The sequence below is a fragment of the Sebastes umbrosus genome, chromosome 2 (genome assembly GCF_015220745.1).
Source record: "Sebastes umbrosus isolate fSebUmb1 chromosome 2, fSebUmb1.pri, whole genome shotgun sequence".
Classification (NCBI taxonomy): Eukaryota; Metazoa; Chordata; class Actinopteri; order Perciformes; family Sebastidae; genus Sebastes; species Sebastes umbrosus.
In genome coordinates, this window is record NC_051270.1 from 29,409,833 (window position 1) to 29,429,966 (window position 20,134).

The 20,134-nt window shown below is 38.9% G+C and overlaps 1 protein-coding gene across 1 annotated transcript; it reads left to right on the top strand.

Annotated features, from left to right (window-relative positions):
• Positions 1 to 8,361: 8,361 nt before the first annotated feature.
• Positions 8,362 to 17,022, top strand: slc38a8b (solute carrier family 38 member 8b). Its single transcript, XM_037751819.1, has 10 exons — positions 8,362 to 9,252; positions 10,538 to 10,736; positions 13,846 to 14,002; positions 14,083 to 14,187; positions 14,295 to 14,352; positions 14,595 to 14,709; positions 14,784 to 14,931; positions 15,032 to 15,234; positions 15,496 to 15,547; positions 16,528 to 17,022. The coding sequence occupies exons 1-10, from the start codon at positions 9,064 to 9,066 to the stop codon at positions 16,628 to 16,630; spliced, it is 1,329 nt and encodes a 442-aa protein (XP_037607747.1). The 5' UTR covers positions 8,362 to 9,063; the 3' UTR covers positions 16,631 to 17,022.
• The last annotated feature ends 3,112 nt before the right edge of the window (positions 17,023 to 20,134 follow it).

The window sequence follows — 20,134 nt, forward strand, 5'->3', positions numbered from 1 at the left end:
AAAACTTATCCTATCAATACAGAACAATACCTTACATATTACCTGGAAGAGGGGGTGATATCTTAATACAGTAAGCTATAAGCAAGACATACAGAATACTGGATGTTTCTGTCAGATGAACACCAATTTTAAAATGTCTGTGAACACAAAGATTGAGAGATAGTGAGATTTAAATATGCATTTGGATACATCCACCGCATGTACAATGTAGCCGTAGTGTGCCAACGTGTAGTTCATTAAAATATGGCGTACTATCACACCATAAGGCCAGGCAAAAACGGCGTAAATTTATGGACCATTATTGCCTCACCTGAGCTCCTCTGGTTTGATAAGCCAACGGCAAGAGGAAATGTTTTACCAAGTAACTGATATAAAACCTGGCATATTACACAGCCAAGCCAGTGATCACAGTTTAAAAAAGATAATAAAAAAAACGTACCATTGTCCACTCACATGTAGTCTTTAGTGTTTTGCATCAGAGCAGCATTGTAAGAGTCTAAATGAGGTTAAGGTATGTGAACTGTCAGAGCTCCATCTGTGAGCGCACACGCATGCACGCATGCACGCACGCACGCATGAACGCACGCACACACACACACACACACACACACACACACACACAGAAGGTAACTGTATCTTAACAGGGAACTCAGGACAATTTTCTTTTCAAAATAAAATCTCTATAGAGTAACTCTATCTACTATATTTTGTCTAACGACTTGCAGTTTTAAAAGTTCTAGCTGATGCTACTACTACAACTATTACTACTACTACTACTGTTGCTGCTGCTGCTGCTGCTGCTACTGTTACTACTACTACTACTACTACTACTACTAGTGCTTCTGTTCCCACTGATTCTACTACTACTACTACAGCTGCTGCTCCTTCTGCTACTACTACTACTACTACTGCAATTACTACTACTATTGCTACTACTACTGCTTTTGCTACTACTACTACTACTACTACCGCTACTACTATTATTACTACTGTTACTGCTACTACTACTACCAGTGATGTTACTGCTACCACTAATGCTACTATTACTACTGCTCCTGCAAGCATAAGCATTAGGCCTACAGTACAGGTATACAGTAACTTAATTGCTTTAAAGGAATTCCTTTCAATCAAAATCAACCTAAACCTGCAGTAGGCAGAATGTTTTTGGCATCATTGGGCAAGAATTCCATAATAACCTTTCAGCATATTATAATTCAAGTGTTCTGAGAGAAAACTAGACTTCTGCACCTCCTCAACTTTTACTAATGTCTTGTGTTCATTCACCTGAATACACGATGGTGTCAGTTTCATGTTGATCTAATCTGCCTGATGAATAAAACGCAGCTGAGGTGACAGCTTTTTTCTCTTCTTCTGTATATAAGTTTTTATAGTTTTTTAAGTTTTTGCATATGTGCAGACCTTTGTAGCCAATGGGGTTATGCTGATAAACCTTCATGAGGTGATTGGTTGTTCGAAGGCCAACAGGACAGTGTGAACAGACTTAAAAAGGCATCACTGTTCCACCAGGAGGGCAGGCATTGAACGAGATGGGTGGCATGACACGTCTTCTCCTTTTGCTGTGGGCCGGTGAGTAGTCAACTGTTGCTGCTTACTTTAGCTATTCTATATAGTTTGACATAGCGTTTCTGTAAATAATGTATTTTGAGTTGAATTAATCCAACAGATGTGCTGTTATTACACCTCTCTTAAGAGATCTATTATGTGTTCTGGGGCCAGAACCAGTTTTAAAAGTATAAGCAATAATATTATCAAATCAATTTCAAATTGTATACAAAGCCAGTGTGATGTGGTGTCTTTTTCTGATGCCCATTAATATCCTGGCAGCTGAGTACCAGATCAGTTAGAGGTGTGAAATGGCCTCTGACTAAAACAGAGACAATGCCTGACAATGACAGACACTTCTCAGTTGTGTACCTCAACCATACTGGCTGTTTTCTGGTTCCAATATGGCTCTCATCTGTTTCTTTTCTAGAGAAGCCAGTTCAAAGTTTAGGTAGGTGGTATGATGCAGCTCTTATGAACATAGAGACATCAGGCCCTCCAGGCAAACTCAAACTGTGCTGCCTGCAGTTTGGCCTGCTGACACAAATGTTCTTTTTGTTTACAGTTTATTACATTAAGCCTTACCTTACTCTCCATTCCTCAGCCCCACAGAGGAATTCATGCAAGAAGTGCCCTTCTTTTCGCTGTAATGGAATCTTGGTTTAAGCTAAATAAATAAAGACAATAGTGATACATATTGTAATGCTACACCTGTTGTTAGTGTTGCTTTAGGTCGTCGTGTTCACAGTGTTTCTGCTGGGAGACAGATGGTCTCAGTGTGGTTGATCCTGAGATGTGTATCAAGTGTTTTGGTTGGATGTGAGATTAACTGTTGTGCTGAGCTTCATGTCAGTAAAGAGAACTGGACAGTTTTGTAAAAGTGAACTCCGAAAAACTATAATATCAGACAACTTTTGGTACGGTTCACCATGTATATTAATATCTTTCTAGAGAGTGAATGAGTTGTTCTCTACAACAGCAGCTGAGGACTGAGGACTTTCTGTTTCAGGTGTAACAGCGAGCACGGTCGTGGATCTGCAGAAGAGAGTCATCGGAGGTTCACCATGTAAACCAGATCAGAGACAGTACCATGTTATATTGATAGGATTTGATGGTCAGAATGAGTACATCTGTGGTGGCTCTCTGATCAGTGACCAGTGGATTCTGACCGCAGCTCACTGCTTGAAACGGTGAGAAAGTGACAGTTTTACTTAAAAACTAGTAACAATATATTTCTCCCTCATAAATTCAATCTGAAAGTCCTGAAGCAGCAATCAGTAATGGTTTGATGTAAAACTATAACATTCCCAATATAAAGATAGCATTGCTTATGTTCATGTTCAGTAGGTACTGACATTTAATTTGAACATATAGTGTAATTACAGTAATTCATTGATGTTCCTCTCTTACCTTTACTTATTTGTAGGACTATGACAGCATTTTTTAGGTATCAACCACAAGGAGTGCCAATCAAAACAACACCTACGATCTTTAAGGACAAATACACCCGTAGAAAAATCAAGATCCATGACATCATGCTGCTGAAGCTACCTTACAGTACTCAGATTCAACCTGTACTACTTCCTGACTGTCGACGACGTTCACGTCCCAAAACGTGAGTCTTGAAGGGGGAACCCTTTAATAAGTCTGAAAGTTTAACTCTTGAGGACCTCTGAGGAAAAGTGTTTGTTTTTCTTGTATTTCAGAGGAGATGAAGTTCATATTGCAGGTTATGGAGCCACAACTGCAGGCCCTGGTGGTGAAAGATGTGAGATGAATCTTGTTTATTTTATGATAACAATTATCACAGTTAGTATTCTTAGTATGTTTGGTAACACTGCTGACACATATTTACACACATTTAAAGATGTTTGATTCTTAAAAAATCTTCAAAGATGTGTGGATACATTTTATAAAAGTATAACTAAATATAAATAATCAGATTGTAATGTTAAGGCACAGCAGAGTTTTGTTGATTTATATTCGGAATCATTTTCTGTGTACAAGTTAAGTAGATAATGATGAAGCTTGTTGTTTTTGTAGTAAATAAACACTTTGTTCTATTCTCATCTAGTAAATACTACATCAAATACTCTCCATTGTGCTGACACTGATATTGCCAACACTAAGAAGAGCAGAGCCTGTTTGAAGATCAACTCCCGAGACTATTACCAAAAGAGGAGCCATGAACACTTGATCTTTGGCAAAAGAACTGGAGTGGATACCAGTGGAGTGAGTTGGCATGGCTTCTATCTTTATATCTTTTCTTTCATTAAGTTTTAGCACTTTAATATAAATGAGTATCTCAATAAATAACGTAAAAGTCTGTAACAAACAATATATACATCTCTCTCACAGGGTGACTCTGGTGGTGGAGTGGAGTACAATGGCATGATTTACGGTGTCCATTCTTTCACTGGTAATTATACCCATGCCTGTGCAGCAGCAGCTGGATTTATGGACGTCTGTAAATACATGAAATGGATTAAGAAAACTATTGCCCCACCCACAGTGGGATGTTTCGGATGTGGTTAACTATAAAATGTTCTGTCATTTAACAGATATTTCACATGCATTAAGAAAATTGTTGAGTTACTCTAAATTTTCAATTGATATGTTTACTATTGATTAAATGCTAGACTGTTATCTATAAAGCCCTTTAAGACAAACATGACTGTAGTTTGACAAGGTAGTGTCCGAGTTACAAAATATTTATACATTCTTGCTGTCATACTGTTGTTATGGTAAAAACAAATCTACTTTTTTTACAAATCAAAATTTGTACATTTTCCCTTTTCTAAATTTAACAGACTTTGCATGTTATTATACAGTCGTTGTATTGAAAAACTTCAAAAGGGACAAATATCTCAGTCTGTGTTCTTTTAAACATACAGATAACAATGATAATCAATATGACTCTCCTTTTATAAGCTTGTCAATTAAAATAAAATGAAGAATGCTCACAATCATTACAGATTGTTGTTGTTTTTATGATTTCATTGTCACAGAAAAAAAAATACATGAACATGATTTCTGCACTAATCAATATATTTAAACCTGCAATAACTGATTTGTTTTTAGCCATGTGGGGGAAGCTTGTTCTTAAACAATACTGATTATAGCTGCTTTATATTACCAGTTAATCAAATTACTACCTTATTAGTGTAGCAGGGAAGGGACACAAAAGGGGATGGTTTTGTTTTTCCTTTAGACGTCTGCTTATATTGTCAGTTTTATTTTTTTATGTCTGTTAGGAAAAAGAATCAGCTACATCACAAAGTGAGCTGTTTTAATATATCTCTGTTTTATCCAGGCCTAGGTTAAAACATGCTGTGGCCAGAGGCTTGGTCAATTAAAAAAAGTCTGGTTACACTTTATAATAACCATTTATAAACCATTAACAAATAGTAATTTGTTTTAATTAAACTTTTACTGTTAACAAACAATGAAAAGATAATAAATTATGTTTACTAATTATTAGTAATGCTATAATTTATGTTATTTTAACAGTTTATTGTTGCACACATTATAACATTTTATATACTATATTATAAGTATTTGTTAATGATTATGAAATGATTTGTAAACCTTTAAGAAATTGCTTGTAAAACATCGATAAATGTTACATAGATAGACGGACCAGATATTTGTAACACTTTGTTAATGGTAAATAATTGGTCTGTAAACCGTCTATAAACATTATTTGGATGGCTATTAGAAAGTTGCAGAACAACTTTGCAGGACAAGTTAGTCTACATCAGTCTGACGCACAAAAAAGGTAGTGGACAAAAGCCAAATTCAAAGAAGTGTCACAACTGTCCGCATCAGCTAATAGACTTAAAGAGGAGTGAGGGTGGCTGCACAGATAATCCTAATAGATTCTTGTTGGTGTATTATAACAAAGGGGATTTTTCTAACAATACAGATATTGTGTGTGTAAACAGCATTTTGTTAACATACACAGGCTACTACTGGGACCAAACCATGAACTTTCAACAATCAGAATAAGTTATTTTGTGCTTCTCCTGTGCTTCCCTGTTTGTCTCTGTGTGTGTGTGTGTGTGTGTGTGTGTGCGTGTGTGTGCGTGTGTGTGTGTGTGTGTGTGTGTGTGTAATCTTAATACTCTTAAGCTGTTTCATAACAGCAGAATCATGAGTAGATTAATCTCGTCTGTCTTTATTCGTCCACAGTGTAGCAGGTTGTACCTCGAAACCCTTGAAAACAGTCTGAGTGCCCTCAGAGCATAAATACCTTGTCAGCATTGTCCTGAAGTACGACTTGAACATGACGTGAGCAGGTGTGACATCTAAAGGTCAGAGGTGACAACTTCATTACTGCTGCATGCTGAATTTAACAAGTTATTGCAGCGGTCACTGAAACCTCAGGTGGACGTCCTGCTTTATATTCTGCTTAAAGATTCATGTGTTACACTGATGAAATGACACCATGCAGCCTCCGTAAGCCAAAGTTCACAGGTTTAATGACTCATTTAAATATTGCTGTTTTATACACTTCACAGCTTCAGGCTCATACAGTTGATTCCAGTTGCACGACGTACCTGATTACATTTTTGATCTGAAATTAGACTGCGTGTCAAAAACTCTCTGGTTTTGGCTACGTTTTGCAAACAGACTACATGTTCAAAAGCCAGATTATGACCCTGATTTGGTCATGACGGCTAAACGTGGCAGGTCACCATGGACAGAGAGGGGATCCAAATCTGCTGCTGTTTGAGCTTTTATGAATGTATTGACCAGGATTGATTTTTACACATGAAATATTAACAAATATGAAGGTGTTACTGTGGACAGTGTAGAGCTGTAAACATCTGCAAACATCAGTTTTGTCTATTTTCAGTCAGTTAGGACTTTAAAAAAGCAGGCGTTTTTCTACATTTTCCAAAGATAATAATAACAATTAAAGACAACTAACTAATGAAGATAAGTAAATAATTATTAGCTTGGTTGCAGGCCTCTAAATCACTGCATCTCAGTCTGACTATCAGACTAAATAATTAGGCTATATATTTTTAAAATAAATTACAATATTGTTGTTTTTCTACATATTGTATCAGGTCTGCCAAAAAAGCAAATTGTAGATTTTTGCTTTGGATTCACTTTCTGTCAGGTCTTTAAATCTTCTTTTTGATGGTCCAACATCCTTTAAAAATAAACATAATAAATAAAAAATGAAAACATGCCTGGAGGATAAACTAACTGGGTCTTTAAACTGTCTCCGGACCAACTCGGTGCGCCTGCTCCCTCTAATCTCTCTTTGTCCTGCATTTCACTTGAGAAAATCTACAACATCACCATGAAATCTTTCTAAGGTGCCCTAAAGCCCTCACACTCTGCGGCCAGCTGCTGAAATGCTTAAGATACAGCAAAAGTTTATTTTTCTCAATAAAGACTCCTCCTGCCGGCTGAAAGCCAGCGAGATGTAGAACAATATTCATGGGATTTTGACCAGTGCTCTCTGCCCTCTAACAGATGGTGTGTAGCATGAAACATGACTGGGATTATGATTTCCATGTGTAGTAGATTGGACTATCCCATCATCCATATGACTGGGACTTTATTTTACCAGCATATAAACCAATGCTGCACTGCACCGACTGATTCTGTAAATACATGAAATCAATATGAAATAGAATAAATAATTGAAATAAATCTCGTTGGCGACAAGCAGCTGGCCGACTGACATTAACTAATGTTTTTTTCCACAGCCTGAATCAAGTGTGTAAAGACAGAGAGGGTGTCTTATGTTATATAGACTGTAAACCTAATTTATATTTATGTGATGTCAGGCCATATAAATTTGTAAATGATGAAACTAACTTTATTTTTAATCAGAAGGCTAGTTAGCTGTTAAAAAGTTGTAAATAAGTTCAACCACAAACATTATTGAGGTTTAATGCTTGTTACTGCACGTTACATTATTAAAGAAAAATGATAGTCCACCTTTTCCCTGAAGTTATACTCCTTATATGACTTGATAAAGTGAAGAATGACTAATGACGCTGCTCTTTTTTTTTTCTTCAAACTGGGCTGGAACGAGAGGCGAGTCTGGGCCAGCGGCTGTTGGATGTTCACCTGGTTCTTATGCACAACTGTACATGCGCCATACAAAAGCAGGATTTAGGATTCACTCCTGCTTGTAAATCGAGTTTGCGTGTTCCTCTTTAAGAATTGTTCAATAAGAACAATTCGTTCGTGAATCTCAAATCACTAATTGTGAATGTAGCGCTGCCACCTCATATAAAGGGCAGATGAGGTGGTTTGGCACTGGAACTTAAACCAGGTTGATAAGCAGAAGTACTGCAAAAAAGTGGCATTTATTATCAAAAGGTTTACTGAAACAAAGGGCAAAAATGAAACCATGGAAATTCAATGAAACTACATTTAAACTGAATTAAAAGAACACCAAACAAAAGAAAGCTGCAGCCTCACAGCAAGCTGTCACCTCCTTTTTCCCTCTCTTACTCCAGTGAATGGGACTTTATCTCAGGAACCTACCACCTGACCAGGTAAGTCTTGGGTGAGCTAAACCGACCAAGCATCCACTGACAATACAAGATCTCTAAGTTACTGCTGACATCTCAATCTATCTAGGGGCACTCACACATACCAGTGAGCCCACCAACCATTAATAAATGTAATTTACTACAGATCTATCTTACCTATATTATCCTACATCTTAGCAGAGCCCAGCTGCTCCTTTAAGAGGACATAATGAGGCAAACCTGTTTGCACTTTCCTTGATTGAGCTGCTGAGCAGCTGATCCACCCCACCATCCCAGGCAGGACAGCAAAATCCTATGAACCCATAGAACAAACTAAACAAGCTCGTGTCATATATACACAATACTTGACATTGTATCAAATAAACTGAAACATTGGACTGAAATCAGCAATCAAGCAGACACTAAATACTGTATATTTTGTGGAACAGGGCCAAGTGAAAAGGGAGACAGGCAACCTTTGAGTGAGTGAGTAACAGGGGGACCTTACAGCATATTCTTTGCCCTGGAGCCCCTTGCAGAATAATCCAGCCGTGCTGGACAGTACATGAACTATTACTTATGTTTTTATAATGTCCATTCATGGTTTGAAAGGTCCACTTTAGTGTAGGCTGCCATCTTATCTTAAGCAGTAGCCTACTTCTTCAGAGGTACATAGAGAGAGAGAGAGAGAGAGAGAGAGCGAGAGAGAGAGAGAGGAACACAAGCAAACATACTCACTTTAGTGTCAAATTTGTCACCTCAGAGTGAAATGTTCAATAGTCAAAATGTCCAATTAGACCATGTGAGTCGTGTGTCTGCCCGTGGGCTATATATGAGCATGGTTTCCCACTCACCAGGTTTACTAAAGAAACTGAGGAGGATGAACCAAACACCTGAACTACTTTGGCAGAGTTGTGTTGGACAGTAGCCTTTATCAGTTTATCAGCTTCTCCTCCCTTCTCGGTGTTGTGAGTCTTACAGAGCTTAGTTCAGGATCATGGAGGAACTGGCCCGGGAGAGCATCAGCCTGCTGGCCCGGTCTGCGTCTCACGCCGACCCGCCACGGCTCGGCTCGTTAGGAGCGGTGTTCATCATGCTGAAGTCTGCGCTGGGAGCCGGACTGCTCAACTTCCCCTGGGCCTTCCAGAAGGCGGGAGGAGTCACTACTGCTGTCAGCGTGGAGCTGGTGAGGAAGAAACTCCTGCTGCATTAACTACTGCTGTTGTTAGTGAGCACGCTGTTTAGAAACAGTGTTACTGGCTTGTTGGGCACATAAAAGACCCTTTTAACATACATGCTACATAAAAGGAACTTTTAACTGCAAATTCCTCTATTGTATTGACTTTAAATATCTTTTGGAGGGTTAGTTTGGCTGTTAGCCTGCAGACTGTGTACGTATAGAGACTCACCACCCCTCAGTCTCTCCCTGGTGTGAAAGAGGCTCATCTTTTTCACAGGTGAGCTCTAATGAAGCTTCCAGTTTAGGTGACAACCTGAACTTTCATTCATCAGCAAAAATGTTTGTGTGAGATGGATTTACATTCAGACTTTCCAAGAATTGGCCCAGGGGTCAAGAGGTCAGGGGCCTCTGTTGGCATTTGATCCCAATTTGAGTCCTTTTCCTGTTAATGTTCCTGTAATACTACCGCTACAAACAGTTAGCCTGCATTCAAACTGAAAGGGAGCCTACGTTGAAATAAGCAGAATAATCTTTGCTTTATGAAAACATAACTTTCCTTTTTCGATCTGCTGTGGCAGAAAGCTTCAGCCACTATTTTGTTAATTAAACATTTAAGGTGAGACACCCAGGCAAAAACATAATTTTTCATACACTGCTCAATTTTGAGATTTTGGGCTATTTTGCTTCTATAACATGTCTTCTTGCAGACTAATGGAAAGAAAACATCCTAAATACACATTTAGGTGTTTATTTTACTACTTTGTCTATTTGAGTCTGTAGATTTCTCCTAAATTCCCTTAAAAGTCATTAGATAATGCCTCATTTTCATATTTAAACATTACAGAAAACTTGTAATACAAAAAAAATTGTCTTAATGTAAATAATCAACTGGGGAAGTTTCATGGTAGTATCTATTAGTTAGACATTTTACCCTCATCACCTGGGGTATATGTTAAATATTTCCTGGTTCCAGCTATGCAAATGTTAATATTTACTGGTTTGCTTTGACTATGATGACAAATTATGGACCTAAGTGTTAATCAATTCATCTAGAAAATAACTGATAATGAAAATAATGGTTAGTTGTACCCCCAGGAAGAATGTATACATTATTCTTCATCTCCAGTGTGAACCAGGACCTGAAATTCAGGTGCCGTTTTCAACCAATATCAGCCGTACAATACAGTTAAATACCACAGCAAGTTATACATTTCTGGTCTTTTTATGTGCCTGTGTCCAGGGCCACTAATAATCCCTTCATGGTGTGCGTGTGTGTGTGTGTTCCCTGCAGGTTTCACTGGTCTTCCTCATCAGTGGTCTGGTCATCCTCGGCTACTCCTCGTCAGTGAGCAAACAGAAGACGTATCAGGACGTGGTGAGAGAGGTGTGTGGAGGAGCTGTGGGCCAACTCTGTGAAGTCTGTTTCTGCTTCAATCTCTTCATGATATGTGTGGCCTTCCTGGTGGTGGTGCAGGACCAGCTGGAGAAATGTAAGTGCTGAATGAATGTGGGTTCTGTCATTACTTAAAATGGACCACTTGGTCAGTGCCTGCAGGCTCCTAACTCTCTGTGAAGAGAGTCTCTGGTTCCTCTGGTTTAGGGGTTAAGACGCCAACCATAAACCGCAATGTCCCAGGTTCAAATTCACCTTTGTTGCATCTCCCACTCCCTCGTTTTATCTCGCTAATCTATCTAATAAAAGCATAACATGCAAAAAACAAAACAAGGTGCAGTGTGTAGGATTTAGTGGTGAGGTTGCAGATTGCTATATCGATTGAAGACGCGTCTCCACTTCCTCCCACTGTACAAAAGTGAAGCCAAAATATCCTGGACACAGGAGCTGCCATCTTGAGATTTGGAGCCAGAGTCTGCGCAGTAGTCATCGCGGGGCTGAAGCCGCGGTATCGAGGTCCTGCGAGCCGAGCATGGCTGCAACTTGCTAGTGTGAGCCATCTAGCTGCTGCATCAGCACCATGGTGTAGGGTTTTGGCTAGAAAGACAAAACAACTCACAATAATATCTCCATAACTACATTAATGATCAAATTGACACATGTTCTACACAGACATGTGACATTTATGGAAAGTTAAAGTTACATCTCCTCTCGCGTACAATTTCGACCCCCGGCTGTCAATCACAGCTGTCAATCATGACGTCTCACCCCCTTTTAGCATCAAATAACTAATTAAAACCAAACTTATCAGAAAAATGCACACTTGAACATACATCTGTTTGATAAGAACTACCTAAAATGACAGAAACCATCTTTAGGAAAAATTGATTTAAGTGTACTTAGATTTTTTTAGTCCCATGTCCCATCCGCTAACATGGAGGGGCGGGCTTTATGACCCATACTGCAGCAAGACACCAGGTGGTGATCAAGATGTTTGGGGTCTAGAAGGTAACCTGCAAATTGCGAAATCTGATCTGAAATCTGCAAAAACTCTTGCGAGACTCGCTGCCTCACGACCCATCCTAACCATAACTATTTTAAGTCAATGCCTAACCTTGTGAGAGGTTCCCAACTCGCGGGTTACCTTCTAGACACAACCATGTTTTGGCTTCACTTTTGGGGAGCTGTCATTTCGTCCATCTTTATATACAGTCAATGATTGTAACCAACTGAAACTTGTGTGCCAAGCATGTAGGAGAACTACGGTGGCTGACGTGTAAATGTGAAAATATGAAATGCAAATGGCTCTCTCTAGAGCCAGTGTTTGGTTTGTCCGTTCTGGGATGCAGAAACATGGCTCCCTCTGAAGGGCTCATTCTAAGCTAACGAAAACACAACGATTCTTATTTTCAGGTGATTATACACTAATGAAAACATAGTTATTAATATCATATTCCATTTCTGCCAATAGATCCCCCTAAATGCTACACACTGGTCCTTTAAGTAATACATATGGCCCATGGCTTCCTTTGGGGGCTCCAGCTAATCAGAAGGATTAATTCAAGACATTGTGGCTAAGGGGTGAATAAGTTCCACAGCAACTGAGTCTGCTCGCCTTAGTGTTATATTTAATTAATTCAACTTTCTTGTGACGTAATCTAGTGTACTCACACAGGGTCCACAGGGTATCTGCAGGTCTTGAGAAGTCTTAAAAAGTATAAAGTTCCCTAAAAATAGACCATAGAAGGTATTAAAAAGTCTTTCATTTCATTTACAAAAGTCTTAAACATTTTCTCTTGCCAGTAACGTTAATGTAAAATATTTATATATTAATATATAATAAGTAGGATTGTTTGGACAGTGGATTTTGCCACAGGAAGCTGTTCAAGTCTTTCAGTCAGCACCATCAGACCTCTCATGTCTCTACCGCTACAGGAGGAAAGCTCATGTCTCATAATGGGCAAGTTAATCGAACTTAAGTTATTAATTATTTTTAATTGGTTAATTTATCCATCCATGCTATGCCGCTCATCTGTGTCCTGGTCGCATTAATGTGATTAATTATATCATTAGGAATTATTGTATTGGATGTTTATAATAATGAATAATTCCGGTCTGACTGGTTTTCCATCATACTTTCAAAGTTTGGACTTTATAACTGTTAAACAGGTATTAAGTTACATTCTATTATTAATCATTCTTATTCACACACTGAATAAGGGTTTATTTGAAGGTTTGTGGTTTACATTGACAAGACATCTGCATCTTATCCAACATTACATCTCCAACCAGTTCATACGGACTTAATGTCCTATAGACCCTTTTCACAACAGACATGTTGGCTCGTCAAAGCAGGAAAATCACAGGTGTAAATAATCACATTAACGATGGCTCCATTCCATTAAGTGTCCTAGTAAGCTGTGAGTGAGTAAGCATGCACAACACCAGAGTCCTGGAACTGGCTCACCTAAATGGGATGCGGCCGTCATTAATGTCATTAAATCCAGCTGTGCTTTTCCTGCTTTGGCAAGTCAAAATGTCTGCTGTGAAAAGGGTCTATTCAGCTGTTTCTCTATCTCTCAGAGCAACCATTGTCCCTAAACTCTTGTCCATGCTTAACAGCCTTTATGGCGCTATCACCTGTCATAAATAATAAAGATATTTGTGCCTGTATTGTAGCACAATGTTTTCATGTTTTCATATTATCAGGAGTTTGGGATCAATTTAGCAGCCATTTCACATATCAAAAAAATTAATCTCTCAGACCACAAATCATCCGCACTTTAATTTTCATCCTAGCTAGTATTAGGGTAAAAACATGTGACTGGGAGCAGTAACCCTTTTTTTTTTTTCATTTTTCCCTTTGTCGTTTCGTCCATCTGAAAACGCTTCAAATCCCTTTAATATTTTTGCTCTGTTCCAATTTTAAACAGAGCATTTGATTGGATTTACAAACACACCCCCTCCCCAAAAAATCCATTTGATCAGAAATTCAGCACAGAGCTCGGTGCAGATGGAGCACTTTAAGGTAGTGAGATAAAGTGCTTTAAACGTGTGTGTTTTCATCATTCTTTATGTTCATCCACCAACGTTAGAGCATTAAAACAACATAAACTAGACGGTTCAGCAGGATACAAAATGTAAATGAATGTGTAAATGAATGCAGCAGACTACTAACGACTAACTCTGACTTGTTCTTCTCCCAGTGTGTATTTCTTTATATGAGACGGTCACTGGGTCCAGTGAGGGCGACATGCCGTATCACTGGTACACCGACCAACGCTTCGCCCTCTTCATCATGTGCCTCTTCATCATCTTACCTCTGTCCATACCAAAAGAAATCGGCATCCAGAAATACACAAGGTATACGACGGTTATCTGTGGTCAGAGTGACATCCAGTTGTACGTGTTTATGTGATTTAACAGTTTCCTCCTCATGTCAGTGTGTTGGGGACGCTGGCCGCTACGTATCTGTGTGTGGCAGTGATTGTCAAATATTACCTGATGGAGAGCCACCCTGTTATATTAACTCCAGAGCACAGCCAAGGGTCAGTAATGCTGGTTTTAATGGATGCATGTGTGTGTTTATCATTAGCTTCTCATTTTATACTGCTGTTATTTTGTGTGCATCAGTAATTGTGTGTGTGTTTTTCAGTGTGGGTTCGTGGGCTTCGATGTTTAGCGTCGTGCCGACCATCTGCTTCGGCTTCCAGGTAGGATCAACGTCAGGCTGTTAAGTCTCAAAGTAGACAGTATGATACTCTGCATTCAAGTGGTTTAACTTAAAGGTGCAGTGTGTAGGATTTGGTGGCATCTAGGGGTGAGGTTGCAGATTGCAACAATCTGAAACGAAAGAAATCTTAGTCGATTGGATAACTAAGTAGGAAAAAAGTCCCCCAAAACTGATCTTGATATCTCTGATAATCGGTTTGTGTGTGTGTGTGTGTTTCTGCAGTGCCATGAAGCGTGCATTGCCATCTACAGCAGCATGGAGAACCAAAAGCTCCTCCACTGGGTGATCATATCTGTGGTCTCCATGTTCTTCTGTTTACTCATCTACACTCTGACCGGTGAGTTCAACTCTACAGCGTCGACCTCAGTGCGTTGTAAAGCTGCTGCTCACATCCCCTCTCTCCGTTTCCAGGTGTGTACGGCTTCATGACGTTTGGACGAGAGGTGGCCTCCGATATATTGATGTCATATCCAGGAAATGATGTGGTCATGATCATCTCCAGACTACTTTTTGGAATATCAATCATCACCATCTATCCTATTATTCTTCTTCTGGGGAGGTGAGTGACATCCAAGTTGGTTTGTTTTGTATTGTGTGAGCTTTTTTAAACACCTAACATGTTGTCTCTGTGTGTGTGTGTGTGTGTGTGTGTGTAACAGATCTGTTATCCTGAACCTGGTGCTGCGTATTCAAAGACGTCGTCAGGGAATCGTCACTCATACGTTTGAGAGTCGCTGCAGATTCGTTCTCACTGTGATCTGGATCGCCATCACTCTTCTCATCGCCATGTTTGTCCCCGACATGGGGGAGGTCATCAGTGTCATCGGAGGAATCAGCGCCTTCTTCATCTTTATTTTTCCTGGTATGTAAACAACCTTGACATATCGACCTTTTCATACTTGACAACATATTCTAAATAGGCCTCTTTGTATTTTCTGTTGCAATGGTTGTTGATTGAGTAGCTGTTAGGATGTTAACTTGGACCAAAGCTGTTGCCCTAGCAACAGAATGGCAATGAAAAAGTCTATATAATGTATGGCTTTGTATTTCTATATGGTTTATATACTAACCTGTATGGAAAGTGCTTTATAAGTAAAGTTTGGTGTGTGTTTGTGTGTTTCAGGTCTTTGCTTAGTGTTCACAATGCAAACTGAACCTGTGTCTCCAAGAGTCAGGTGAGTGAGTACTTACAGACTCATATACGTATGAGATTATTGTGATAATGCTTTATTTTACAAGTCCATCATTTTCAGAATTATTTCCTAATAATTTCCAGGAAAGAATCCTGTAATTGGTACTAATTATGGGGAAAATAGAGACAGTGTTAAACTGATACACTTCTGATTAATTAATTCCAACTACTAGTGTAACCTACAGAGTTGTTTGGTCACTTCACAGCCAACTGAACATGCAAACATGTCAAATAAAATGTTTACTGGCAAACATACAACTCAAAATATATGGAAAGTAAAGTTACAGATAATGAATGAATAATTAATGAATATTTACTAGGAAATCTCCATTTACAATTTTCCCAAGTTGTACCGTGGTATGGCCAGCCGCAGCCTGACCTCCATTGCTCCTAAAGTAGTGTTATTATGGTAAGGACGGCCTCTGAGTGAGGCGAACAGCGTTACCACGGTTTTGCACTCGGCGGCTCACGTTACCACAGTCTTGGAAAGGGAAGAGTGAGCGGAGGGATACTCGGTTGCAATCTGCAACCACATCACTAGATGCCACTAAATCTGCACCTTTAAACCATAAACAAGTTAACAGAGAGGGGTTCACATAAAAACCTGTTACTGGTCATACAAATATGGCAATAAGGTCCTGCAGAGTAACAATTACAAAAGTGATGCAAGTTATCAGTCGGCAACAATCTGCTCTGATCAGACATCATTTAAGTTCACAAAGTCCTTCTGCAAGAAAGAAAAGTGTCCCTTACGTTGTAGAATGGAAATGGTTTGTCTTTGAATAAAATGAAGGCCTCTATGGGCATTCATTTCCTGAGTAGATTTGATCCATTACAACATGAAGATGTTTGAATAAAGGAAATGATGATTATTAATTACTGTTAAGCAGAAGATTAATATTGTTGTCTAATAACTTGCTGGTAACAGGTCTTCCTCTTGATGTCTCTTGTTCTTCTTTACAGGGTGATTTTAACAGTGTGGGGAGTTATAACTATTGTAGTTGGAGCCTTCATCTTCGGACAGAGCACCACCATCGCTATCATGGAGCTTTGCCAGAAATTCTGATATTCACACCGTTATTATCACCACTGACTACACTATCTGCAGCAGCTGCTTCACTGTGACTCCACAGCGTTTTTTGCACAACTGAAAGTTGCATTTGTAAAGGTGGTTTTTAGTTGTATATATATATATATATTTATGATCCTTATTAAGGTCATCCATGACCTGGATACAAAATATATTTACTATGTGGGAATGTAATATTTCTGTGTGATGCATAAATATTGTATTTAAATAGATTGTTAATGGACAACTATATAAAGTCAAAGAGAAGAATGCATTGTTTAGTATTTAAAAGTTCATGTGTAGAAAAATATTGTTTGAATACATGTTTTATTATTTAATTTGGTATATCAATAATATAATAATAGGCTATATTAAATGAGAAATGTGAAAACAAAGTGTTGCCTCTTTGAGTCTTCATTTGTGCTCACAAAACCCTGCCAGGGGGCAGTATTGGACTACTGAAGCATTATTTATTTATCTGCGTAGTCATTCATTCATACTGTATGTGTAGAACTGCATATTGGAAACACAGATAAGAGAAAAAAAACCTACTTCTGATCATGTTATTACAGTACCAGGGATAATTTTGACATGTTTATATCGACTCAGCAAGACAACATTATTTTTTTAATGTACACAGATGGATTTTATGCCCTTGAAATGCTGGTTTACATCTACCAGATCATAACATGAGTCCATAATATTAAGATTTGTTTCTTTTGGTACATGATTCTTATCCTTCCTCTGCATTTCATTCTCCTTCCACTGACCTCCACATGGCCTGAATCATATGAGTGATATAAATCCATTGCTTTCATTGAGCACAGATTGATGGCTAAGGTATGCTGAATATCACTGTTTATTGTTTATTGACTTCAAGCTTAAAGGAGTTATGGCACGCTGCCCGTGAGCGTGCACGTGCTCACACACGTGTGTTAGTGCATGAGAGAGTAATGATTTACAGTAAATCTAGAAAATGGGTGGCGTATCTGTGCCTGGAGGGGTTCTGCTTATCAGCCACGCTAACTGCACATACTGTAGTTATCGGCGTTAACACACACACACACACACACACACACACACACACACACACAGAATAAGAGCTTCATTCAAAAATAGACCATCTGAAAACACACAGCAGCTCCTTATAGACGCTTCAGCTGTTTGTGTCATCTCGTGCAGCGTTAATGTCCTTAAGGGAAAACCTCAAACTGTGATACTCTACTTGTGTTTAGCCCGCGGGATTATATTTCAACTTGCTGGCCAAATGACTAAATCCATTAAATGCAGGGAGAAAGAAAATCCTTGAAAATCACACAAACTCCTTCTTGAATCCTACAGCTGCCCTCTCCATCACCTGGCCCGCAGCTTTGTAAAGGCAACTCAGCAGAACATCATATATGGGGATACCAAGAGCTTAGCAATTCAGTTCTCTGTCTGTTTTACTCATTTCAGACTTTTATTCCTCCAGAAATTAAGTGAATTCAGTGAATCTGAGATGCTGTACTTAGACAAAGTGGCGATTTGAGCTAATGTTAGCATGCTAAAACACAAAAATGACAATGCCCACATGCTGCTATTTAGCAGGTATAATGTTTACTATGCAAAGTTTAGCCATAGACTGTATATAAAGATGGACGACATGACAGCTCTCCAAAAGTGAAGCCAAAACATCTTGATTGCCCCCTGCTGGCTGGCTGCAGTATTGGTCATAAAGCCCGCCCCCTCCATGTTAGCGGATGGGACATGGGCAAAACTAAAAACTAATTAGTTATTTGATGCTATAAGAAGTCATGATTTGCAGTAGTCAGTCTCTCTTGCTGACGAGCTGCGGCCGTGCTCGGCTCACGATAGGTTCGGGCGGGTGACCTTGATACCGCTGCTCAACCGCCCGATCACTACTGCAGAGACTCTGGCTCCAAATGATCTCAAAATCTCAAGATAACATCTCCCGTATCCAAGATATCTTGGCTTCACTTCTGTACAGTAGGAGGAATTGGAGACGGGTCGTCCATCTTTATATAAAGTCAATGAGTTCAGCGCGTTAGCGTGCCAACATTTGCAAGTTCTTGCAATTTGGTTGAATGCACTCATTGTCAGTCACTGTGGATAAAAACGTCAATGTAATGTAATTTGCTAATTAGCACTAAACACAAAGTACAGTTGAGGCTGATGGGAATGCAGGTAAAAGAATAACAGGAAATAGAATTAAATTGTGAACTGATGATGGAGCTAAAGGAAATGTCAGTTAGTTATCACAATTCATCAAGGGAACATTACTGAACACAGTTTCAAACCATCCATTTAATAATTGTTGAGATATTTCAGTCTGGACCAAAGTGGTGGACCAACCGACCAACCAACACTGCCATCCCTAAAGCACAACTAAAAATCATCCATTATTCCCTGCATTACATTATCTTTTCATTTTCCTCGGCCTGGAAAAATAATTTCCAGTCCTCATTATCATGTTGTCCCCTGTAGCTACTTTGTTATTGAGAGATTACTTGTAATGTAGGGCCGAGGCTTCTCCAAGTCCTAATTAATGAAATGGCAATTTGTAGCGAAGTCCCTTTTAAATGTTAATTGTTTCTGATAAGAGCGTCAGCAAAAGTCCTGAATAATTCTGCTGCTGTGTGTGTGTGTGTGTGCGTGTGTGTGTGTAGTTTCTCTCACAGTCATTATCACAACGATTGAAATCTGGATGCCTTTTGTGTTCAGAATGAAAAAAAAAATCTATTCAACTCCTGCTTCATTTGCAGATAACTGACAGTTTTATGGTCGAATAAAAAGAGGGATGTTACTGTATGTGCGTCTAACAATGTACTGTATGTATGCCGATGGTTGTGTGCATGTATTGTGTATGACCTTGTTTTCTATGCATCAAGGTTATGAGCAGCAGGCTGCGATCATCATGATGGAGATAACACGCGTCCATCACTCTGCTGCTCAGGCCGTTATTGAAGTGGTGACAGCAGATCTTTGACCTCCGGGCCGAATTCTGCCGGATAATCGCTGCAGTGGCAATGAGCTCGGGTGAAGGAGAGGCCTCTGTCACCTTGTGTGAGTGCAGCAGATCTGGAGAACATTAAAGCCTATTTGTGATACTAGAAGCTCATGTTTAAACATGGGATCTTCTCTACTATGTAGTTTTTATATTGTGTGCAAAAATACCATAATGACAAAATAATGTATGTATTAAACTGACAAATCCTGGTGTTTGTGTGTGTATACATGTGCTATGAGTGTGTATATATTGATTGTTTATGTGTATATATGTACTGTATGTATATGTATGTATTTAATGTACATAAATGTGTGCAATAACCAACCTGTTTGTCATAGCCTGTCAAAGCCCACAAACACCCCTTGTATTTTATTTATTTATTTATTTATTTTTTCTTTCTCTGTTTGACTCCCAGTTTTTGTTGTTGTTGTTCTTTTAATCAAGAGGGAAATGAATAAATATAAATAAACAAATAGTATTATTTATAAATCTTT